Source organism: Mustela erminea, chromosome 12 (assembly GCF_009829155.1).
Source record: "Mustela erminea isolate mMusErm1 chromosome 12, mMusErm1.Pri, whole genome shotgun sequence".
Classification (NCBI taxonomy): domain Eukaryota; kingdom Metazoa; phylum Chordata; class Mammalia; order Carnivora; family Mustelidae; genus Mustela; species Mustela erminea.
Window position 1 is genome coordinate 79,716,474 of NC_045625.1, and position 26,135 is coordinate 79,742,608.

The 26,135-nt window shown below is 41.8% G+C and overlaps 1 protein-coding gene across 1 annotated transcript in view; it reads right to left on the reverse strand.

The window, feature by feature from the left end:
• The window catches only part of TMC1 (transmembrane channel like 1), a 382,443-nt gene that overhangs the window by 19,502 nt on the left and 336,806 nt on the right, over positions 1-26,135 (reverse strand). Inside the window, exons 15-20 of the mRNA XM_032306873.1 lie at positions 24,608-24,750; positions 20,660-20,804; positions 19,852-20,046; positions 16,805-16,984; positions 16,518-16,679; positions 9,319-9,447 (exon numbers count right to left, since the gene is read on the reverse strand). Coding sequence (XP_032162764.1) covers positions 9,319-9,447; positions 16,518-16,679; positions 16,805-16,984; positions 19,852-20,046; positions 20,660-20,804; positions 24,608-24,750 — 954 coding nt within the window. The remainder of the gene's footprint in view (positions 1-9,318; positions 9,448-16,517; positions 16,680-16,804; positions 16,985-19,851; positions 20,047-20,659; positions 20,805-24,607; positions 24,751-26,135) is intronic.

Genomic DNA, 26,135 nt, shown 5'->3' on the forward strand with positions numbered 1-26,135 from the left:
AAGCTTCTATCAGTGGGAGTAATGCTACTTAGCAACCAAATGGAATTGGCTCCTGTTTAAACGGAGATAGAGAACAGTCCGTCAGGAAAACTGACTAACTGGTAGGTCAAGAGAAAAAAGAAGAAACGTGAAAAATGTAGACAGAGCACAGCAAGACCATGAAAAGAGGGGCAGGTGCCTAATCCTGTCCCAGATCCTGAAATCCGCAGGTGTGGCTTCAGACCATATGGATCCTCATAAACTCCCTCCCAACACACACCCCCCACGCAGCACATGCACACATGCTCACAGCTAGACAAACACAGTGAGATGACCTGAGTGTTGCTGTGCTCAAACCCAAGACGTGCCCCCCAAAAAACAGGTGTAAGAAGATGGAATAGTTCTCTGGTTTGGAAACCTGATAAAACCTTTGCAGCTTTTGGATTCTTTGCCTCAAGAGTTCTTGAAGTCAGGCCCCAAGGTTCATCATTTTCCCAAAAGGCAGTGGTACTTCGGGAAAGGATATGGGTCAAGGATATGGGTGCCTTGTAAAAGATTCAGGGCGTTAAGCAGCGAGAATGGTTAAATAACAAGATAAATCGATGAGATGAGAGACTGCTTCTAATCTTCAGAAACGTTAATTTGGAGTCCCTCCGGCCACAGGAGGGCTTTGCTCCGGACCCCCTCTTCTTTTCCCCCGAAGCCTTGTGAGCTCACAGAACACATATGACAAACACTCGGTCGGGTGGCCTGTGCCATCTGTGGTCTTGGACTAGCTCTTTTCTGTGTCAGACCAAGAGTCAACCCTTCATCTTTGGCCTTTTAGGAATGGTGCCATCATTTAACCCACCAGCCTACGTAAAATTTTAAAAATTCAACCTTTTAGAAGTATATTTTCTTTACTTTCACAAACATATAAGCTTCTTAAGGCCATTTGAGATATATTTATAGCTAAGTGACGAGGAAAACACCAAAGACACACTAGGAACCCTTGTTCTAATACTGTGTTTGCAGCAGGGGCAGCCAAAGGAATATAATAAATGATTTATAAATGAATGAATAAAATAAATGAATAAATGCATAAAATTCCTTTTCATGCACTATTCATAAAATAAATGATTTTATTTATTTGTTTGTCGGAGAGAGAGCACGCGTATGAGCAGAAGCAGGGGGAGTGGCAGGCAAAGGGAGAAGCAGGCTCCCCACGGAGCAAAGAGCCGGATATGGGACTTGATCCCAGGACCCAGGATCATGACCTGCACTGAAGGCAGACCCTCAACTGACTGAGCCACCCAGGTGCCCCGGGAATATAATTTTTGATGCACAACTGGACCAGATGCAGAATGTGGGTACAGGGCATCCCTGGTGTGCCACATGGGTTTGTGGTCCAGACACACGTCTGGCATTCACACCTCAATATTAGACTTTGCCTTGCCGTGTCCTGGTTAGGTGAGCTGGGCCAGTTGCCTATCTTGTCAGGCCTCAGTTTCCTCACAGATAAACTGAGGAAATGAACAAGGTCAATGGTTATCACATTATGGCCCATGAGACAAATCTGGGCCTCCAGCTGCTTTTGTAAATAAAGATTCATTAGAATACAGCTGCATTCATTTGTTTATGTATTCTCTGTGTCAGGCACTAAAACGGGGAAGTTTAATGGTTGGCACAGAGACCACATGGCCTGCTGAATGCGAACTCCTTTTTCCCTATACTCTACCCACAGTACTTCTAACACAGAGGTGTGGGGTTTACCGCCATTCCAAACAATGCCCCGGTTCTCTGTGGACCTAAGCCGGATGCCCTACCGCTTCACTCAGTTCTGATCCTGACTGTCCAGGACTCAGTCCCACAAGACTGCCCCACTTTAGATACCAACCACAAGTTCGGTGTGTCACCTACGCTGAGTGACGGACTATACAACAGAGAATTCTCTACCTCCGTCTACAAGTTTGATAATCTGCTAGAATGGCTCACAGAACTCCAGAAAACAGTTGATTTACTAGGCTACGATGGGTTTATTTATTTTTTTTTTAAAGTTGCAAGGTAGGATTAGACAGTTGGAAGAGATGCACAGGGCAAGGGATGAGGAAAAGGGTCCTTTTCCATGTTCTTTCTCAGCGCACCACCCTCCAAGCACCTCAACATGTTCAGGGACTTGGCAGCTCTCCAAACCCTGGTCAAGGAGCATTATAGAGACTTCATCAGTAAGTATGACCAACTATTAACTCGGTCTCCGGCCCCTCTCCCCTCTCTGGAGGATGGGGGAATAGGGCTGAAAGTTTCAAGCTTCTGATCATGGCGTGCCCCTTCTGGTGACCTTCCCCCATCCTGAAGCCATCCAGAAGCCACCTCATTAGAATTGCCTTATCAGAATAAGCAATGCCCCTATCACCCAGGAAAACCCAAGGAATGTAGGGGCTCTGTACCGGGAACCAGGGTCAGGGCAAATATTAGAACGAAGGATGATCCTAGCACCTGTATTGCTTAGGGAGTGATAATAAGGTTTAGGAGCTCTGGCGGGAGCTGGAAATGGAGACCAAAATATATTCCTTATTGTATCGTAACATCACACCTGCAGAAGTGAAACTGCTTACCATCCAGCCCTTTACATAGAAAATCTTCTGACTTCTGAACTAGATCATTTCTAAGATCCTTTTCGAATCTAAAATCTCTAATTGACTGAAAAATTAGACCTAGTTATTAAAGAATTGCTTCTCTATAAACATCTGGGAAATGCAACTGAATACTGTATGAGTTAAACTCAGAAAATCTCCCTCTAAAAATAAAACAGAAGTAGGCAAACACACACACACACACACAGATACACACTGTAAAATTCAATGCTCAGGGGTGCCTGGGTGGCTCAGTTCGTTAAGCATCTGCCTTCAGCTCAGGTCATGATTCCAGGGTCCTGGGATTGAGCCCCGCATCAGGCTCCCTGCTCAGCAGAGGGCCTGTTTCTCTCTCTCCCTCTGCCTGCCGCTCTGCTTACTAGTGCTCTCACTCTCTCTTTCTGTCAAATAAATAAATAAAATCTTTTAAAAAAGTTAAAAAAAATTCAGTGCTCATTCTTTTAGAGATGGGTTTAGTAAAATCATATGAGATTATATAATATTTTTGTTTCAAAAGCAATGCTTTAATAATGTAAGTGTAAATCATTTTGTAGTACGTTTGTTTGATTGCCTCTAAAACATAAAAAAGCTTAAAGGTAAGTGAGGCTTGGGAAAAAACAGGTTTTCTTGAAAACCGAGAAATCCAATGATTCAAATGGGATGCATATGGCAAAGTTACTAAGGGTCGTCATCCCTAATAATCTTTTTTGGCACCAGCAAAAAAGATCCCCTTTGGATATAGGTTGAGGCCTGTAACAACTTTATGATAGTCAAGGGATTGAAAATTATCTTGTTTTACTTCTGGACTTTTGTTTGTAGTGGGTGAGAGTCAGTGATCTACCCACAGGGAAGACAGAAAGTGGTTGCTGGACTGAAATGCCCAGGAAAACCCATCTGCTCTTGGCAAGTTTCGTTATTTGGGGAAGATCATTAACCTGTGGATATTGTGAGATTATCTGAGAGAGAATTCTGTCATTGCAACGTCCTGTCTGATGTACAAATCTTGCTTCCCACACCTGAAATGACTCTGGGTCAATGGTTCTCACGTGGTCCCCAGACCAGAAGGAGCAACACCACCTGAGAACTTGTTAGAAAAGTAAATTCTCTGCAAGCTGCCCCAGCTGCTATGGAATCAGAAACTCTGTTTTCACACGCCTTCAGGGGATTCTGGTATCCTCTCTAATTTGAGAACCACTGACTAGGTCAAATCCTAGCCTCATCCACGAGGATGACTCTGGGACCCCAGGCTGCCTGCAGACAGACTCTGACAAATATTCAAGTGAAACTCCAAATCCAGACTGTGCTGTCCCTTTCTCCAGGTTGTCAACCCTTCACAGGCTACTCAAGACTTCTCACTGACCCTTTAGCATGGCATCTTCCTGGAATGCTAAATAATATCTCGTTCCCAGCTGGCGAACTACCATTTATTTCTAATGCTGTCTCACAGCCCCTCCTGTAACGACATTCTATTGTAAGTGACCTGTCTAATCTAGGGAGTGATCTGAGTTCCAAATGCCATAAACTGGCTCATGAATTAGTCACGATTTGACAGAGTCCTTGGAATTTCTAGGGTTAAGCATTACAGTGAAAATTCAACATGTTGGAAATCTGGTTGATGGCTTTGAAGTCACTTAGACATGAGTTTGAGTCTTAGCCCCGTCACTGACCACCTATATGTCTTTGAGCAAATTATTAAACACCTTCTAATCCTCAGTTTACTGTAATATAAAGAAAAATAGGATCTACCTCATAGCATTGCTTCTACGAATACGTGGCATATTATATGTAAAGTATTTTATAGTTCTGACATAAAATAAACATTACATTAAAATGTCATATCATATCATATCATATATCTACTCTTGTGGTCTCTCAGTCATATGCCTCTTATTTATGGATAATTTTGAGCCCCTTCATTAGAGCACAGGGAAATCTCATATTTCCCACATATATAAATTTCAAAAAGAACACCTTTAAAATGTAACTTTAAACAAGATGCTGACGTTTTGGGGCACCTGGGTGGCTCAGTGGGTTAAAGCCTCTGCCTTCACCTCAGGTCATGATCCCAGGGTCCTGGGATCGAGCCCCACATCGGGATCTCTGCTCAGCGGGGAGCCTGCTTCCTCCTTTCTCTCTGCCTGCCTCTCTGCCTACTTGTGATCTCTCTCTGTCAAATAAATAAATAAAATCTTAAAAAAAAAAGATGCTGACATTTTAATTTGGCTGAACATAGTCTAATTCCATGCTATGTATTCAATTCTATTTCTTCTTCGATCCCTGTTACCTATTTTATTGGTAAATAGCAAAGATAGTGTCAACACAAATTAGGCTGTAAGTAAGGGCATGTTGAGCTACTGCAGGAAACTCAGAGTTTGTGAGATACTTTAGGGCAGTTATGCTGTATCTGGGTGGTTAAAATCTCTCCTGGAAGAAGCCATTCTACTCCCGATGAGTCAGTGAACACTTCAGAAACACTGCGAACTGTCTACTATGCTTGGAGAAGCCTTAGGAAAAGATTAACTTACATTACTGGTCTAACACATGCTGCTGGCCAGTAATTTCCCCACCTCAGTCCCTCTTTATATGTTTGTTGTGATAATACCTTAGCCATAAATTTCTAGCTGGAAGAAACCTACAGGGTCACTTCTAATGTAATGTACTCTGATACAACCAGTATATAATGCAGCATATTTAACGTAATGGCTATGTCCAGAAGGACACGTCATTGCCCTGGTTTATCCTCTGGTGACATGAACAGAGGCAACTCACTTCAATTCATGAGCCCTCGATTTTTCAGATGTGAAATAAAGTGTGCCTGATTGATTATGTCAAAATTCCACTCAACGCTAATATTCCACGGATCGCTAAATCTGATGCTGGAGTCTGCAGAGTTTAGTTTTTATGGAAGTTGTTGTAAGAAAAGTGAATGGATTTTTTAAAAAGGTATATTCTCTAGGAATGGGCAATTCAACTTAAGAGAAATGTCTCATAAGGATATAAAGATTATTATCTGTGCATGTCACTATGGTTTATCTGTGAAGATATTTAACTACATGGTTATAAATAAACGTAACCGCAATATTTACTATAATAATTAAAAATTAGATAAAGTTTTACTGACAGCCAATAAAAATTAATTATAATTTGTTCATTTATATAATATCACAGTCATTTAAAACAGTCATAAAAGAACAGTTAATGAGGTGCCTGGGTGACTCTGTTGGTTAAGGGTCTGCCTTTGGTTCAGGTCATGATCTCAGGGTCCTGGAATCGAGCCCCGCGCCAGGCTCCCTGGTCGGTGGAAAGTCTGCTTCTCCCTCTCCCTTTGTCCCTTCCCCTGCTCCTGCTCTTTTTCCGTCAAATAAGTAAAATCTTAAAAAAATAAAATAAATTATTTTAAAAAGTTAACCTAGGGAAATGGTCACAGGTAAAAAAAAAAAAAAAAAAAAAAAAAAAGCAGGTAACCAGTGATTAAATATATACTTTTTAATAATTTTATAAAAATATGTATATTTACAAAAATCTATCATACTTTTTTATTTACATATAAACAGTAATGCTATCTGAATTCAAATAATCCAAGTAAGCAATCCCATAAATGGTGGGATTACCTGTGATTTTTATTTTCATATTTAACATACACTGGATTTTCTGGATTTCTTATGATGAACTGGTACTATCTGGGGAACTCAGAAAAAAAATCTTTTCATAGTGGAAATGGACACATTTTTCTCTTTGACCTGAAAGGCATCTCCAAAGTATCTTCTCTGCCCATCTCAGGTTCTCCTTTGCTCCATGATAGGTCCTTTCTGGACTCGTGTTTTCAATTAGGATATCTCGGAGAATATCAGAGACACATTCTCATCGTCTCTTCTCCTCTGTAACAGCCCCAGCTGAGAATTCTGCATCTCCCCTGCCCATACTTTGCCCATACCCACGGGGCCCTGTCTTACATTGGTCCCTCCACCGAGAACCCTTGCTTCCACTGGGTCTTTGAAATTCTAATCCTTTCCCAACTGGCTCCAGTGCCTCTTGGCATTTCTGATCTCTCTCTCTCTGTCTTTCTCTCTCCCCCTACTTTCTTCCCATCTCTCTTCCCTCCCTCCACCCCCAAAGTCATGTCGCCATTGGTTTCTCCTGGAGCACTTACACTTTCTGCTCTGTATTGATCAGGAGACAGCGTGCAGGATTAAAGGTCAGTAAAGCCTGTGAGAACTAGTGGATGGCTATTCCAACTGCACCGGGCAGGGGTTTCTCACTCCAGCCCATTTCTCCCCAGTGGGAATGTGGATCGAATATTGCCAGCCCTTCCATAATATGTCAAGAAAATCAAGAAATCCCTATCTTTTTTATACGTAAAACCTCTAGTTTTAAAATATGAGCTCATTAAAACAAAACAAAACAAAACAAAAGCAAGCTGAATCTCAGCGGCAAGGCCAAGTTTGCAACCTCTCCTTAGGCTGACATCTTTTACATCTCTGCACCCCCTTATCACCTGGCCCAGAGCTGTGCTCCTACCGATTCGCACTCAGGCACTCAGCTATGCCCGTTCTCTAGTGGAGGAGTCAATGATGACAGGCTCCACGTCCAAGGTCCCCCGTCCACCTTTTACTGTTTCTAAATAGTTTAGATGTTGGGCTGCTCTCTGCACAGCCTTCCAGAGGTAACATGGAAGAAAATTCTTTGTGACCTAAAACGGGAAGTTGTCTTTTTTTTTTCCCCCCTGTACTTTGTACGAACCCAAGAGCACTGTCAGCACTCAATAAATAATAAATGACAGTCATTTAATTACAGCTTTTATGCATCCAGGTCATGTTTTATTGACTTGGTATTTGAAGCAAAATTTTCTAGCACTTAGGAAGAGAGCAGTAAGGGATAAAAGGCAAGCATAAGCCAGGCAAGGGCCTCAGAAAGAAATGGCAATTTTTATGTCTGCCTCGGAAGAGCTGAATCAGACAAGGAAAATAGAAATGAAACCCGGCCAGCTGAATACCTCATAGCGGGGAAGGGGAAACCATAGCATTACCTCACTGGCGCTCACCAAAGAGCATTATCTAACCACTTTGGGCGCGTCCCACAGGCCCTTTCAGGGAGGATGTCAGAGATGAGCTAATCAAAGGTAGGATCTGAAAGTCAGATGGCCAGGCTGAGGATCCTGCCTGGTGTCTTGAAAACAGTCCTGAGCATAGGACTTGTCCGGAGACTAAGAGGGTATGGGTTTGGGGAGAAGTTGGCATAGGGCTGGGGGGAGGTCGGCACTAAAGGATAGCCCTTCCGTAGCGAGGAGAGAAACATCATTGGCTTGACATTACTGAACCAGGATGGACTCCACGGACACATCCCTGGAAGCAGGCAGAATTCTGCCAACAGATGGCGTTGCCTGAATGGCGCTAGAATGTAGAGGCTTACAGAAGCAGACAGTCAACATATAATGCCCACCAAGTGACAAACACTGTTCTAGGCATTGAGGTCAAGGCTTCTGTTTTCATAGGGCTTTCATTCTACCAGAGGGAGATGGATTATAAGCAGACTTTTGAAAGGAAATGTCAGAGTTACACATCGTATGAAGAAAATCAAGCAGGACGTTGAAGTAGAGAGTCTGGTAGGCTACATTAGATGGGAAGGTTGGAGAAGAGCTCAAAGATGGTGACATATTAGTGGAGACCTTAATGACGAGAAGGCATCAGCCAAGCCCAATTGTAGGAACCTACAACCCTATAGGGGAAAACAGCTAGAGCCAATGCGAGGGTCATCTTGTGTTTGAGCATAAGAAAGAATTCCAACATTTAGGGACTTTACAAAACAAAAACAACAGTAGTAGAAGAGCTCAGAAAGAAAGAAAGAGGAAACAAACAAACAAACAGATCCTGTAAGACATCAAAGGCCTTAAAAAGGGATTTGGGATTCATTCTAAGTACTTATTAGCCACGGGAGGATTTTGAGCACATGATTACAGTCAACACTTCAGGTCATAGTTCCCAAGATGACTATTAAGAGTTGCAAAAGAGGGACCATGGTCCCCTGGCAATGTGGGAAACTGCAGAGTGATGTGTGCTCTGTTGCCTCCCTGAGCTTTATGGGGGTCGCAGGTTGGTGGGGGGCTTGCACGCCGAGGGTGAACTGGGCATGGAGTCAATATCAGTGGGGTTCAGAGAAACCTGGGTTCTTGCTGTGGTGCTGGAAGGACGTCAACTTGCCAGAATTCAGGTCCACCACTTGCCAGACACCTATCAGCACCCTGGGACCACCTCGGAACCTGGACAGCTCCCTCCTTGTGTCTCTGCTGAGCTCTTATTGGCCTGGGAGATTTATGCTACAAGCACCATATTTACTGGATCCATTTATCACCCATTGCACTGCACAGGAACTGTCTAGGAGTCTGTTCAGTAGAATTCAAAGTTGATATTACCCATTTTGCCTGGCTTCTAGAAATGTCAGCAAGCTCCATGGGGAGGGGGCTGGCTATGGGTCCCAGACTGAGTTCACCATGTTCTTGGATAGGTTGAGATTCACTGCTTTAGCCATCCTGTGCTCACTTTACTAGAATATCATAAACCATGATTCTCCCGTCTGACGCCCTTCTGAATTAAAACTATACCCACGGGTCTTCACTTCCTAACATCTAACACATGGTCCCACCTCCTAAATTCTTCTTCTGGCACAGCGTGTGCAAATGATAAACCACAAAGGAATAATCGGACAAGAGAAAAATGAACATCATACTTACATATCCATATTCCAAATCCCAGCACCAGCAATAATTGCAAAACCTCACAAAACATGCCCGGAGAAAGTCCCCAATGAGGATCGTGACGTAAGTGGTCAGAACATCAGAAACGGTCAGCCGCACAAATTCCTGTCGAGATATTACCCAGATTAAAAAAGAGGATCTCTCCATTCAAACGGCCCAAGTTCGTTATGCTTCTGCATAGTATTAGTTTAGAAACTGCCATTAATAGTAAAACAATAGTGAGGCATAGCTAGCAAGTGACCAATGTTTCACCCTTATTTTATTAGTCTAAAAGTAATTACCCCACTTAAGGGATGCCTGGATGGCTCAGTGGGTTAAGCCTCTGCCTTTGGCTCAGGTCATGATCTCAGGGTCCTGGGATCAAGCCCTGCATTGGGCTCTCTGCTCAGCAGGGAGCCTGCTTCCCTGCCCCGCTCTCTCTGCCTGCCTCTCTGCCTACTTGTGTGCTCTCTGTCAAATAAATAAAAATAAATAAATAATAAATAAATAAATAAAAGTAATTACCCCACTTCCAAAACCACTGTATCAAAAGTCTTCTCATTGAGAAACATTTATAAGCATGGCATGAGAAATAAAACCAGGAATATACTGTCCACACGTAAGTTTATAACTTTGATCTGGCAAACAGCAATGTTTATGCAGTTAAAAGATGACCTCTGAAAAGTACTGGCAGCATCTGTGATATAGGACTAGTTTTTCTAACATGTTAAAAATGTTTATAAACCAGTCTGACAATAGATGGGCAATGCAATAAGGAAAGAAGTTTGCAAATGGCAAATAAGAAATTTACAGAAGGAAATATGCAGTCAATTAAATGTTGAAAAACACTGAAACCCCCCACACAAAAGTGCAAATTAAAACAATGAGTTGTTGACCCACAGAAAGATGAATCTTTAAAAATCCAGTCCTCTCCTTATTGGTGAGTATGGTGAATGTCGACCCCCGACAACATTTGGGGGGAAATTTGTGGAAATCCATCACATTTCAAAGGAGGTAGAATATGAAGGAAATCCACTTGTAGAAAGATGTCCCACAGCAATATTCACACAAGTGCACAGATCTAAACATGTGATTATGAAAGTAGGGTTTTTTCCAGATAAAAATTGGAAACAATCCAAATATGCTTAGGAGATTTATGAAATAGAAGGGCATGTCCACACAACGGACTATTGTGAGATCTTGAAAGAAAAAGAGTGTACTTGTGGTTAGAGATGCACAACTGTGTGAACATACACTAGAAACCAGTGAATTGTATAATTTTAAATGGGTGGAATGTGTGGTATAGGAGTACCTCAGTAAACTTTAAAAAGTTCTAGAACACTATGCTCTGATAAGAAATGAATCTTTAAAAATTTACAAAATAGGGTATGTAGTATGAACTCATTCGTTAACAAAAATTCCTATGTATATATGCATGTATGTATACACATAGGCATAGAAAGTTCTGGAAAATTAGAAACTGGTTACCTCAATGGTGTGGACTTAAATTTATGCGCAAAAGGGTGTGTGCTGTGGGTTAGAGGCAAAGTTCACTATGGAACCCCTACATGGAACTCCTACAATAATCAGTGATAAACATAAAAACAGACACATAATTACAAATGTTCATTATGATAGTTCTCTGCTCTTCCTTTTCTTTTCCTTCTCAATAATTTATGTCCCAAGACTGAAGATACTGCACATCTAGTAATACATATTTTGCCAGAAATACTAGTGTTCTTCTATAATTTCTAAAGTCTTTTGGTTTCTACTTCCAGCTACCTACATAATCTCCCCTCTAAAATAACTAGTGAGAAAGAATTTTCTCATGGGGCAAAGGGCCATTTGACTAGCTATCACTAGATTAGTTTCCAGCCTCATACTTCGGAGCAATGCTTCCTGAACGCCAGATCGTCTACCACTTCCATGATTCTTAATACGTCCAAGTACCATATGAAATATAATGTATCTCAGATTTCTTTTAACTTTAACATACTTTATTCTTTAAAAAAAATTGCTGCTGCTATTATAAATATAACCTGCTATAAATAGCAGTTAACTAAAACATACATATAACCCAAACAAAATTATAGTAAAACCTTAAAAATATAAATTTAAAAACTTAGCATTAGTTTTCACCAACCACAGTGCCTGTGGCAAGGGCTTGTAGGCTGGCAGTACATTTCGGGAAGTGGTGTCAAAGAAGGGAAGTGTTTCATTCAGGGAAGAATGAAACAGAAGGGAGGAAAGCTTTTGCCTGAGAGCAAGCTAAAAGCTGCCACTACTGGGGCAAGTGAGTCTTATCCTTCTGAGGACCCACCTGGAAGCCTAGAAGCTACATAGAATAAGCCTCGGAATTGTCCATGCCAGTGACAGAAGGAGGACCTACCGATCACCAGCAACCACCCCCATTAGTCAAGGGTGTCCCCATGTGGTGTTAACACCTCACTTGATGACAGCAGAGGAACTCTGAAGGTAGAGAGAATAAGCATACAGCTGTTGAGATGCTATCAGGTTAACAGCTGTGTGCAAAACAGCTGGAGTAAAAGGTGGCCCAAGAGAGTGCGAGGTTTCTGCATAATCTAGAAGTTTCTGTATAACCTGGCTCCTGTCTAGCTCCTCATATTCTTCTGGTATTGCTCATCCTTCTACTTCATTTCAACTCCCTGGCTTTCATTCAGACCCTCAATCTCCACACTTGCTCAGGCCACAGGGCCTTTGCATGGGTCTTCACACCACTCAATCATTGTTACTTCACCTCTTGGCTCAGCTTATACCAAAGAGCACACACCACTAAAGCATCACTGATTCAGGAAGATTTCACTCACCTCGCTGACAAGGGTGAGTCTCCCTATAAAAAAAAAAATACTCAGATTCCATGCATTTCATTCTTATAGTGCTTGGTTAGCATTGTAAATTTGTAAATTTTGCATAATGACTGAATTAATGACTTTGTTCACCCCCAAGAAATTGTAGTTTTCACAAGAGCAAGAAACTAGCCCACCTTGGGGCCCACTGGATCTCTAGCAGCCAACAAGATGCCTGCCACTCAGCTTACACTCAATAAATACGGAACGAGCGGTTGAATGATAGTAAATTCCTGCCGGTATTTCAGGCCATAACTTTGTTTCTTCCAGTTCTTATTCTCTTTTTCATTCCCAGGCAACTTGAGTTCAGATTCTGATAACTAGTATCAATAGAGGTAGGCAATGAGGGATATTTTTTGGCTTCCATCACCATGTCAGAAGACCTTCCTCAGGTAAGAGAAAATGCCACAGTGGTTATAAAGTCGCCCACATCTTCCTAAATATCCTCATCCCAGTGTTTAAAATCCCATTTTTTCCTAAGCAGTGGTCTGTCATATAAAATACCGGAAGAGGATTGAAACATTATATGGAAATGTAAGATTTATTCACAAACCACAGAACACCACAATGCTTCCTAAGAAAGAGAATCCCCCAAAACAGTGGCCCAGCCCACCTGAGGAGCACCAGTCCCAGGTCCCAGCATGCTAGTCAGGATGGGAGCACAGGTTCCATAGGCCCCCTGCTGAGCATGGCGCCCCATACCTCGAAGCTTTCCACGCAGGACAGTTAGTTAAAATGCCTGCGCAGCTTTGATCAGCAAACTAAGAGTCATTAGCAAGTAACAGGAAAGAGGCATCACCAAGGACCACAGACTCTAGACATCCCAAGGCAGGAGTTTAGAGAGTATGTGTTCATGCTCATTATGTTTCTAGGGACAATCAGCACTGTAGCACTCTCATCAGACCCCGTGGGTTAAATCTGGGCTCCTGTCATTCACTTCCTTTAAGAGCTTGAGCAAATTATTGTAGCTTTTTAGGTCATGGCCTCCTCATCTATAAGATAGGGATAGAAATATAACTTATCTCAAAGGGTAATTTAGAAATTCAAGGAAACAGCACTGGGCACATTATGGGCATTCAATAAATGTTAGCCACTGCTGTTCGTTCAGTTGTTGGTGGCTTTCTCCTTCCCCAAAATGCAGACCTCAGTATATAGCTTTAAATAGCAATCTCCCATGGGTATTTGCTACCTACCTATCAAATGCCACTGCAGATGGACCTAAGTGGTTACATCTTGAGATTCCTTGGAGGGATAAAGGAGCCACCAAATTATCTTATATTCAGACTCAAAGATAGGTTTGAGTCCTGTATCATCCTTGAGGAAACAAAGCAGAGGGCATCCGTGGAGGAGAAGAAGAAAATTCTGGAATGTTTTTATAGAACAATGAGTGTTTGGGGTGTATCCCCAACCTGACATGCACAGCAGATACCTTTACTGTTTCTTCTGGAGTCACCTTTTTTTTAAAAAAAAGATTTTATTTATTTATTTTATTTTAGACAGAGAGAGAGAGAGAGAGAGAGCGAGCAGGGGGTCATGAGCTGGAGGAGGGGCCGAAGAGAGAGAGAGAGAGAATCTCAATCATGCAGCGCCATCGTGGGTACAGAGCCTGACTCAGGGCTTGACCTCACCAGCCTGAGACCATGACCAGAGCTAAAATCAAGAGTCGGACCCTTAACCAAAAGAGCCACCCAGGTGCCCCTGGAGTCACTTTTTAATGGTTGAACAAAATGTTTCCTGTTGCATGGATATTGATCTCTTAAAGACCAAACTCTCTAGCCCTCAGGGTTTTTATGTCCCCTGGTTCTCTAATCCCCAGAGACTCTACCTCCCTCGTCAACATTCTGTTCAGAACCACAACCTCGGGTCCAGCCCCTGCAGACTTTCCCACAGGAAGGTGAAAGAGAAAGGGACAGTAAGGTGAGATGGTGAAGCAAGGAAAGGCACCAGAGATGGGATTTTTTTTTTTTTTTAAGGACAAAACAAGCAGCAAAGTCCCAAGAAGAATTAAATAAAGTGACTTTCCTTTTTAAGTCAATCTGTGTGGGGCCAACCCAGAGACGTCTGCATAATCGGAGGCATAAGCATCCTCCTCGACTGCACTGGCATGCCTATCTACTCGATCACTTGCTCTTCCCCAGAAGACAACAGCCTCAATCTTCCTGACAGTCCATTCTAGTAAGACTCTTAAAGGGGAGCTTGCATACCTGTCAGTATGCATTCTAGGACATAAAGAAGAGAACATCTCAAAGTTTTGAGTTTGTGAAAAAAGCTTTTTCCCCTCTGATTTTTCATGTCTTTCCACTTTAGCTGAGGACTCGAAGAGCAGCCTAGATGTGCTAAGACTTATATGAAGCACCGTGACCAGATGCGCTGACTTATATGAAGCACCTTCAAGGAAGGACCCTTGAGGGGCCCTGGGTGGCACAGTGGGTTAAAGCCTCTGCCTTCGGCTCAGGTCATGATCCCAGGGTCCTGGGATTGAGCCCCACATCAGGCTCTCTGCTCAGGGGGGAGCCTGCTGCCTGCTTCCTCCTCTCTCTCTGCCTGCCTCTCTGCCTACTTGTGATCTCTGTCTGTCAAATCAAAAAATAAAATCTTAAAAAAAAAAAAAAAAGGAAGGACGCTTGAAATTCAGAAACCTATGTACTTCTGTGCATTCCCTTCTTGTTGCTGCTGTCACGATCTACCACACGCTTTGGGGCTTAAGACAACACAAATTTATTCTCTTATAGTTCTGGTGGTCAGAAGTCTAAAATCAAGGTGAAGGCATCAGGGAGGAAGCTGGATCCGCACCTTAAGGTCCAGCTTCTGGAGGCTGCCAGCACTCCTGGGCTCACAGGCCCTCTTTGACCATCTATAAAGCGCATCTCTCCAACCTGGTTCCACTGTCATGTCTGGATTTTCTGACTTTGACTCTTTTGTCCCTACTTGTGATTTCACTAGGTCCATCCACATAATCCAGGATAACTTTCCTTCACTCAGTCCCATTGGCAAAGCCCATGTTACCATGAAAGGTAACATCGTCAGATGCTTTCCAGGGACTGGGACATGGACATCTTTGAAGGGCCATTACCCCAACTACCATACCTGTCTCCTAAGTAAAGGCAGCCTACATTTCATTTCATTTATAATTTCAGATATAATATACTTTATAAACATGTATGAATGTGCATGTCTGAAAATGGAGTATTTAACGATATGTAACTGGAAAGGGAAATGTTTATGTGGACCCTGAAAGCATAAAAATAAAGTAAAATAAAATCCTTAGTCATAGCATACTGTTTGGATGTGTGTGTAGCATCACAAAAATTGTTCTGATTTTTTTTCCCCACAATTAAAATCACAGTTGATTGGCCTAAGTCTGAGGAGCATCTAATAAGAGCATGAGGGCATCTAATGATATCCACATTTGTTTAAATTGTATCCATTTTATAAGACTAACACTAACTTTCAATTTTTCCTTTTAGATTACAAAAAAGAAGTACACAGCAAAAAATTATTCAAATAATTCCACAAGACCACATTACTGGGACTGGACTGTTGTCCCACGGGCAGGTAGATGCACGATGACATATCTGAAAAGTATCTGGTCCTCCTTGAGGATCCCAAGTCCAAAACCAGTTTACGAAATGCACAGTGGCAACGTCAATTCTAATGAGATTGAATTAAAGACTTTTCAAAATAACAATTGGATCTGTATAGAAATAAGAGATGTGGAATAGTTTATTGTTGGTTTCTTAATTTGGTTTCCCTTATTGGTCAGAAAGCCATATGAAACATTCTCTCCTTTCTCTGGTCAAATACCAGCAGTCTTAGACGGGGGTCATTTACATAATCATCATGAAAACAACTCACCTAAAATAGTTATTTCCTTTAACACTTAAGGGACAATTATTTGACAAAAATGGACATTGCTGAAATTAGTATTCATGTGTGCTCCCCAAGGAACATTCTTTTAGTGGGAAACTGGAAATAATAGGTAAGAGTTCCACTTAAATATTCGCAGGAGCCTGCATCTAAATCTAGGTGCTTTCTTATAACACAAATAGAAGATGAACCTCTCCTCACACCATTTAAAAATATCCTTTCTTTAAACACAGCTTTAAAAAGGTGTAAAAGTAGTACTTCCCTCGATGGCTGGAGTGAGACCTGCATGAGAGACTATACATGAAATTCATAGCCAGCACCATAGTAAGCCCTCAATACATCTTTGGTATTTTTTTTTTTTTATGAAGCAACAAAAAAAATAGGCCACCTTTATGAAAGACATCATTGATTCTGCTCTTTCTTCATCCATTTATTGTCATCCACTGCTGTTGGTGACATTACCTGCCCTACCATTGTTTCCCAGCAGGGTCCTCGAGGTACATCTGCGGGGTGCACAAAAAAAGGTGGCCCAGTGCTATTTCCGGTGAGGGAGGCATTGTAGGCCTTGATCATGTTGGCTTCCCAGAGGGTAATATTGGCCTTTACCAGCTTCTCCTCTTCAATCTAGGATGCAAAGGGATGGAGGCAATGATGGAGACAGCACAGGTTTCAAAGGCATTTCTAGCAATCTGGAGACAGGGAATGTAACAACACAGGGATGCCGAAAGCAATCCAGATACGAGACTCACCTTGTTGTTAATCTCATCCATCAAGGCCAGAATAAATACATACAGGTTGCCTAAAAGTAGAGCAAAAATGCGTCCCAGTAGCCATTTCAGAGCGATGAGGGGATGGTAGTCTTCCAATTCAGCAAATAAGTCAAACAGTGTTGGGCAGAACATCCCCAGCAGGGACATGACCATGTTCATCTACAGGGAGACACAAGGAATTAACTAAGTTAATGGTATTTTAAAAATAATTGTTTTCTTCCGGGATTTTGCAAGATTTCAGCTACATTTCCTACATCTTTTATAAGACTAAAGAAGATTGGGTGCCTGGGTGGCTCAGTGGGTTAAGCCGCTGCCTTCGGCTCAGGTCATGATCTCAGGGTCCTGGGATCGAGTCCCGCATCGGGCTCTCTGCTCAGCAGGGGGCCTGCTTCCCTTCCTCTCTCTCTCTGCCTGCCTCTCTGCCTACTTGTGATCTCTGTCAAATAAATAAATAAAATCTTTAAAAAAAAAAAAAAAGACTAAAGATTATCTCATGCACTTTTAAAATTTGATCTCAATAAAACAACAAAGAAAATATTCAAGTCCCATTCTCAAGGCATGCTTGAGCATGAGCCTGTATATGTGCCAGTAATAACAGTCTGTTTCCTAGTATAATGAGGGAAGTAATTTATATCACCCTATGTCCAATGAACACATGATTCTGCATGGGAATTGATTCTGATATGGTGATACACTTTTTTTCTTTTTTTAAAAGATTTTTATTTATTTGACAGAGAGATCACAAGTAGGCAGAGAGGCAGGCAGAGAGAGAGGAGGAAGCAGGCTCCCTGCTGAGCTGAGAGCCCAATGCCAAACTCGATCCCAGAACCCTGATGCCATGACCTGAACCGAAGGCCGAGGCTTAACCCACTGAGCACCCAGGTGTCCCACGGTCATACACTTTGCAACAAGAGTTCCAATGGAAAGCGAAAATGATCTTCTTGGGGAATGAGGTCCAAACTGGAAATACTCGTTTGACAATTATCAGCATATGGGCTAGTTCAATCAGTTGGAATAAATGAGCTCCCTGAAATGGGCTCAGGACTAAGTACTGAATTCTGGGGAATACACCCTATTAGGGGCAAAAAAAAAAAAAAAGGAATGGGTTTACCAAGGAAAACAGGACATTCAGAGAAACAAAAGGAGAACACAAATCATGATGTTATCAAAGCTGAAGTAGGAAATTTCCAGGAGTGAAGAAATGGTTTAGAATGGCAGTGTGGGGGAGGGGGAGAGAATATGAAAAGTAGCAAACGTATGGTCCATATCTCCTTCATAATTAAAATATTAGGCTCTATTAAATCAGGGAAAAGAATCCAGTGCATGTACTACTTTCGTGATGGGGAAAAAGCCTCCCTGAATGCAAAAAGACTTTGGGGAGCCCTGGCCAGGGCCTTTCCTAAACACCTGGTTCAAACTGTCACCACTAAACATTTCCTATTGCCATTTCTTGATTCTGTGTTTTGAATGATTATAACTACCAGAATGTATTGAGAAAATACTGTCAGTATGGTTTTTCCCATTTTTATTAAGAACGTTACATGAGCATGACCAAGAGAAGATAAAAATCAGCATGACGTAATATAAAATCAGCACGTATAATTTCAGCTTAAGGTAAAAACTTGGCAGATCCTGTGCAATCTTTTATAAGGTTAATTTAAATTCTGTTTCATCAAATGTATAAAGTTATTCATGAATTCCCATTACTACCTTTGTTGGCCCTTAGGACTCAGGGTCCCCTTAAATAGGTGTTAAACAGACTCTTATGTAGAATGATCCTTCTACCTAATGAAAAGAAACTACCTACATTTTACTACGATTCATTTATACAAAACTATGATCAATATGAACCATGGGCCAAAGTAATAGAAGTTATCACAACTATAAGAAACTCTGACGACAAACTTGATAAATGCTTTGAGGTTCTCCTCTGCTTTAAATAAATAAAATACCTCTACCTAATGACATTTTATAGGTTTCCATGAAATGTCTGTGCTGTTACAGACTCCCATCTCCAGGATTATCATTTCTGAAATACAGAGAATGTTTTCATTTGGAGCCTTTTGTTGTAAATAGGCTATACTTTGTCCAAGATATTTCTAGAAAATTCTATGCTTATAAGGACTTTCTGAATCTTTCTGGTCTACAAGGCTCAGCAGAAGTTTCAGTGTGGGCACTCTACACTTCCCACAGCCTTAATCTATACATACTTTGAAAATGCTCAAGTTTAAAAAGATGCCACATTGTATGCCAGGACATTTTACGAAAGGCAACAGGCCCTAGCAACAAGACATAGCGATTTCCTACATCTGAATGTCCTTATTCTCTACATCTGCTCTCCTTCCTCTGACCTGCTCAATGGGCACATATCCTGAAGACACATCACCATCAGACTGAATTCCAGGCAAAGAGCTGGCCTTCCTCATTCAACTATCTCTTGGAGGGGGTGGAAATAAGGCAAAGGGAGGAGAAGAGAGACTGCTAGGGAGAAACAGAGAGAATCCCAGACTTGCCGAAAGCGGAGGAGGTAATCTGAATGTTTCCAGTGAGAGAAACATAGGAACCAAGGACTCTAACATTGCTGTTTCAAAGAATTAGGGCAACAATTGGATCTTTCAGGGATCTACAGAGAATCCACAGAGAAAGAAACATAGAGTCATGAAAAGACTGTTGGCTTTGAAATCAAGATTCCTGGGTTTTAACTCACTCTTCCCCATGGTTCTGTGACCTGAACACACCACCCCTCCTCCTGACATTCATTAACCGCATCTGTAAAATATACTGGTTGGAATATATGCGTTCTAGTGTCTCTTTCAACTCTGGCTTTCCATAAAATCACAAAATGAGAGACAGACAGACAGTAGAAAGATCTGGAAATAAGGCTGGAATGGAGTGGAGAGCATGTGACCGGATGGCGTGGGGTAGACAGGTAAAGGACGGCCTTATTTAACACTGCACCGGAGAAGCATAACCACACAATTTCTAATGTCAGGTTCTAAGCACATAAAAAGCATGCAGAGACGAACTTCATTCTTCTCCCACCACCCAAGGGTGTCAGGATCTTGCTGTGCAAATTCCTGGGATCGCTTCACAGCCCAAAAGATGAGGTATCCACTCCCGCCAAGTGTTAGAAACACGAAGAAGTTAGCGAGAAACCTCAGGAATCTGATCAAGTGGACGTTTTCTTCTACTTGGGCTGCTCTTTCCTCTATGATTGCTTCCTGTACTCAAGCAAAACAGAAAAAAGAAAAATGTGTCTGAGCTACGAAAACTAGCATACACTCAGAAGCTATTTTGGCAAACGTCGAATGAGGAATGAAAATGTGCACTCTACCTGGGATTCCACAAACCAGGCGGACGGATATCGGCAGCAAGTAAGAATGAGTGAGAGAAAGAAGGGAGAATTCTTATAAACTCTGATCTCAGATGAGGACGAACTTCTTTCTAGATTCTCTTCTGATAGTCTTTTTTTTTTTTTTTCTGAAGCTCCAAAATAATACCCAAGGGTCATTTTAAATATTGAGCCAGCTTATTCCTGTAAATAATTAGTAAGCCTTGTTCTATTATTGAGACTATCTGATTTCTGATTATTAATGGCCTCCTGTTTCAAGCCAATGGCAGTATTTTTATTACCAAATTTAGAGAAGAAATTGTGCTGTCGTGTGTCCTATTTTCCAATCACAATCAGAACCCTGCCCGGATCCTGGTAGGCAGAAATGATGAGTTAATCTTTCTTTTAATTGTCGGGATACTTCGCTAGCTAAACTGTATGGAATGGCTCTGATTTTTGTCTTGGAAATCCAAAGGCACGGGTCTTGAAGTTGATGTGTTTACCTTAAAGTTCATGGTGATAGAATTGAATTTGTTGTCTGCTGTTTCCGGGTTGCCGATCAGGTAGTCCCAGCTCGTAAACATCTTCCAGCTGAAGTTGAATGTGTTGTCTTCACCACCCCCATCATCCCCGATATTTTTGGTCATCCTATAAAAACACAGTGTTTAATCCAGCCCCCTGGATCCCCAAAGAAAGGGAAAGGGTAGGGAGTAGCAAAATAGTACAATTACAGGCAGCCTGGAGAAGCAGTATCCTGAAAGCATGTATTTTCAAATGAAATTTGTTCTTAGGACCAGAAAACAAAAGTTGATCTTCAAATTTTGGTTTTAATTCTTTAAACTGTTCATTTTCCAGGCCTTTCGAGATTAAAAGACTATGAGGCACTGATGATTTTAACAATTAAACAGGTCCTACAAAAATATGTAGTTTTAATTTGTTTTCCTCAACTGTTTTCTTAGCATCATACACTTGGTTCTTAACCTTTTGCAGGATAAGGCTCTCTTCAGAAATCTGACAAAAACCCATGGGTCCCTCCCCAGGAAAAAAAAAATATGTGTACACCCTTAAACTTCTAGGAAGCTTTAGCTTATTTCCAGACCCCCATGCAGTTAGGAATGAACTATAACCCAGGGCCGGTCAGGAAACTCCTGCATAGCAACTCCCACCAAGTATCTCTTCCCAAAGAACAGACTGAATGCATCAAATTTCTCCATACTTTACAACTCTTGAACAAAAATCAAAATTTTTATACAATGTTCATGCCAACTGGTTACATATATCCTAATCTACATATTTTAATATATAGAACTGATTAGAATATGTGTGTGTATCTGTATACACACACACATACTCTTTTTTTTTTTTGCTTGGAGAGCTTAAAATGCATTTACTTACAGTTTATTTCAGTGGTTAAAGATCTATATTCCACTCACTCCACTTCCTTTCTTTTCCCCTTATCACTATAAATAGCAAAATTAAAATTTCATATGATACATATTATAAAATGATCCCATAAGGTTTTGGTTTTCTGAGTATTACAGTGCTGTGGAACCAAAAAGGAAAGAAGAACCATGCCATAAAGCTGACATGATAGGTTGGCAGGCATCTCTGAGGTGGCTTATATCCCTTACTATTAGCTTCACACCTTATAGAGGTTTATATATTTTAAATGTGCAAAGTTATGAAAAAATCACCAAAAATAATTATCCCTTACATCAGTCTATCACTTTGCCCTTTGAAATGGTGTCCGTACGTATCACCATGTTTTCCCTTTCTCAACAACTGAACAAAAAGTCAAGGGAGTTAATATTATTCTCTCTTTACAGATGGAGAAGCTAAGGGTTAGCATTATGAAGTGATTTGCTGGACACTTTCCAGGAGTTAACCACAGACGTAGGTCAAGGGCTTAGGCTCTCCGACTTCACTCTGGTGCCCAAGCGAGGCCCGCATGAGATATGTTGAATCACATAAAATGCTTCTTTGTAGGTCAAAAGGGGTTGAAATCCAAGATTTCCACTGGTTTAATCGAGGGAGAAGATTACTTCATTCATATGCCACCATCCATTTCTGCACTCTCACTGAGCAAAGGGCAAGGTTTCGGGTCAAAATGGATGCTTGACAGATTGAAGTTTCGAAGGGAGCTTCCCTGGCAAAATTGTGTGGCTGTAGACAGCCTCCCAGATAAGGGAGCATGAGCTGGGCGAGTCCAGAGCACCCAGCATGCAGCAACTGACGAGGAAGAGGGGAATTCTCAGAGAAGGAAGGGAAGACAAAGTGCAGGACTGTAGGACACTTCTGTTCGGAGGGAGCCCTGATACCTATTAAATGTTCCATGGACAGCTCTAGCCCTTGCCCACAGAGAGACAAAAATGCACATACCTATGAACATTCTTCTCTCTTCAAGGAGGCTATAGATCTGAACCACTGTGTCCATGAGAGGCAACCTCCCCGTATCTGTTGCTTTGTTGGGAGGTTGTAGAAAGCAATGGTTGCATTCATGCCTTTGCCTCAACTTCTTGCCTCGGACCTCAAGTTCACATCTCTGTTTACATGCTGGGGTTATTTGGTCATTTTATGGATGCATGTGAAAGATTTTAATTACTCAAATAAGTGACTCTATAAATACTAAGCCAACAGAGTCACTGTAATGCAGCCTCTGCTCAAAAGAAAGTCAGGAAGAAGAAGGGGATTGAAAGGGAGGTAGGAAGCAACTCTCTAGAAGCTCACAGAATAAGCCTGCTACACAAGGGGAGAAAATTACGGCAAGGGCTATGCTCTACGGAACAGCACATATTACACTCTAGAGAAAGGAGAAACTGCAGCAAATATTTGGCTGCAAAGGCTAACACCTAATACAAGGATAACATCTGCATAACATGAGGACGTAATATGTATATTATATTCTATATTGGCCACAACCACTGTTTGCTCCTTAGTTTACAGGCTGTTTCTTCAGCTGAGCATCCTGGGGCAGGGATTTTATTTTGTTCACCATTAAATTCTCAGACACTAGACAGCCCTTCAGAATGCCCATAGTAATTGCCCATAGTAACTGCTCAATAAAGTTATTAAATAAATGAGTAAATATAGGAATTCTGGTTTTGGAAACCAAGTTAGCGCTTGACTGATGGACTGGCATCAAAACAACTCTCCCAAGACCTCTATAACATAACTGGCCCCTCTGATTTTAGTTTTGGCAAATCCGAAAGGTTAAAAGAGGAGAAACAGCACAGACTGGGGAATATGGTAATACTTTACCAGGTAGACAGATAGATACCTTATATTTAGGATCCCGAATTACCTTTGGACAGGGAGATGAATACGGTGGATGCGGGGTCTTGAAAACTAAATAGGACAGTGTCCTCTGGTGGAACCAGTTCGGCAGAGACGAGGCACAAATTATGTCACAGACTATTCCAAAGAGCTCCTGCTTGGGGTAACCTGGACCCTCGGGCAGAGGTCCTTTCCGGAGATGAAGCAAAAAGGCCAGTTCACCTTGCTCACAGTCCAGTGGAAGGGTCGGGACTCTCGCAAGTCTCTCCAGACTTCCATGCTAGCTCAGAGAACTGGCTCATGGATTATGGAGATTAGTCATAGCCCCAGATGCAGGTTTCTGCTGTGTCTTTTTTTTTTTTTTTTTAAAGATTTTATTTATTTATTTGACAGAGATCACAGTAGGAGAGAGGAAGGGAAGAGATCACAGAGAGAGAGGAAGGGAAGCAGGCCCCCTGCTGAGCAGAGAGCCCGATGTGGGACTCGATCCCAGGACCCTGAGATCACGACCTGAGCCGAAGGCAGTGGCTTAACCCACTGAGCCACCCAGGCACCCTCTGCTGTGTCTTTAAACGGGTTGTTACACGTGCTTCGTCAGTTCTCTGAAGAAATTCTTCCCCATGCTCTAATAAATGTTCTTCCAGACAGACCATGATTCTGCAATTGATGGTGATGGCCTTGTTGGGGGCCATTCATTTTCTCTGTTGTACATGGTTGGGTTTTTGTTTTTTTTTTCTTTTTGGTTGAGTGACTACTTTGGTTCTGTTTTGTTTTTTTAATGAGCACAGAATAACAGATTCTGCCTACTGAGCTGATTCTGCAACTTGTAAACCTCTTTGCACACAAAGAAAGGGGGGCCAGCAGCTGTTTCCTTGCCTTGTGTGCAACATGGAGTCACACCTTGAAGTTCAAAAAGGGGTGTCTTCAAAATCGGTTTGAACACAAGAGAGGCGTGCAATCCAGTGAGATGATCTAAAAGCCTGAGCTGGTGTTCAACCCTTTTGTTTGGGGAATGTCATAGTCTAACCTTAGTGTTCGTATTAAAACCACATTTTACCTCTTACAGATTCAGTATCCTCTCGACATAAAATAGGATAAAAATTATATCCCATCCTTAAATTAATACTATTTGATTCCAGAGATCATGGCTCACTTCCCAAGAGGCCAGTGAAACTTACGCTTTAAGGACAACCAGAAAGCTGTAGCCAATGGACATGATCCCCACCAGAAAATAGGAGAGCGGCAGCCTGAAATTCATCCATCCAATTGTTCGTTTATTGTCATAATATCCATAAAAGAGGATGGAGTATTGCGCCAAGCCCTAAAATCCAACAACAAAGCCACTTAGCAGATGTTACAAAGAGCAACTCAAAGAAAAAAGATTAACTTTTAAGAGAAACAACAAAATGGCATTAATTTTCAAACTTGGGAGTTGAGACCTATTGTTTTTGCTTCGTAGAGCAAATGTTTCAGCTGCCACATTGATTGGCAGCCTCTTGGTTTACTTGAAATTCAGGGGCTTCAAAACGGGCCAAATTTTTAACCAAATATAGGCTTGCTCAGCTGTGGAGCCATTACCGTGAAATGCCCATTGATTGAAACATCAAAACACACTTCATGGTGTCATTAGATTTACAATTTTAAGAGCTTGCTTAACATTTGGGGAGGATCGGAAAGTGTTTCCTCAAAGTGTCAGGGCAAGTTTCCATTTCCCGTCACCTGAGCCACAGCTAGATTGCGTCTGCCGGAATCACTGAGGCTGTGTGTCAGCTCACACTCAGCCCACTTTCGGCAAAGGTGAAAAGCAGGTGAGAGGTCAAGGGAACAGATCTGCACAACCTTGTGCGCATCAAGACTCTTAGAGCATTCTCCCAGAGCAAGCGTGTTTATTTGTGCAATTACGTGCTCTTTCCTTAATATTATCTGCCAGGTAATTAGAATTACCATCTCCCTAGTTATCTGATTAACCCTCTTTACACGGGGAACATTGGCATATTCTGATGCTCTTTCTTCTGCCATGGTCTTCATCTTTCTCTCCTCAAATTCACTGGTTTTCACTCTCAGCTTGGAAGCACATTTCTGTGTTACTACATTTCCACTGCCGCAGCTTCCCTCTGACTTCATCTCTCTGGCGGTAACTTGGAATTACTGTGTTTTGTGAAGTGAGACAATAACAACTTGCCAATGCGAGGCTTCCTCCGGAGATCACGTGAGTCACCCTTGAATCTTAGAAAGCCCAATTGGCTACCTTTAACATCATTTATGCACAGCCAGGGACTTGAAGGCCCACTTAAAGTGGGGAGGCAGGGTAGAAGAGGAGAAAATCCCCCAGATGCTAATTCCCCAAAGGAAGATTTAAGAGAAGCAATTGAGAAAATTGCCTTAAATGGAGATCATGCCTAGCTCAAAACAGAGGCCAAAAAAGATCTGGAATAATTATTGCTTTTGAGATTTGCAGCAAGTTTGTGTTTTAATACTGTGTAAGAATTAGCAGGCAAAATCTCAGAAGAAAGGAAGAAAATCTCAGGAGAGCTCATGGGCTTGGAGTAGGGTCAGGATGGAATGAGTGGGATATAGGTAGAAATCGAAGTGTCTCCCTGCACCACACCTGCCTTTGTGGGTTTTTCTTTTCTTTTTTTTTTCAGCTCAAGAAAAAAGAAATCCTACCCAAAAGAAAAATCTGGAGCTAAAGAACTAGCAGAAACC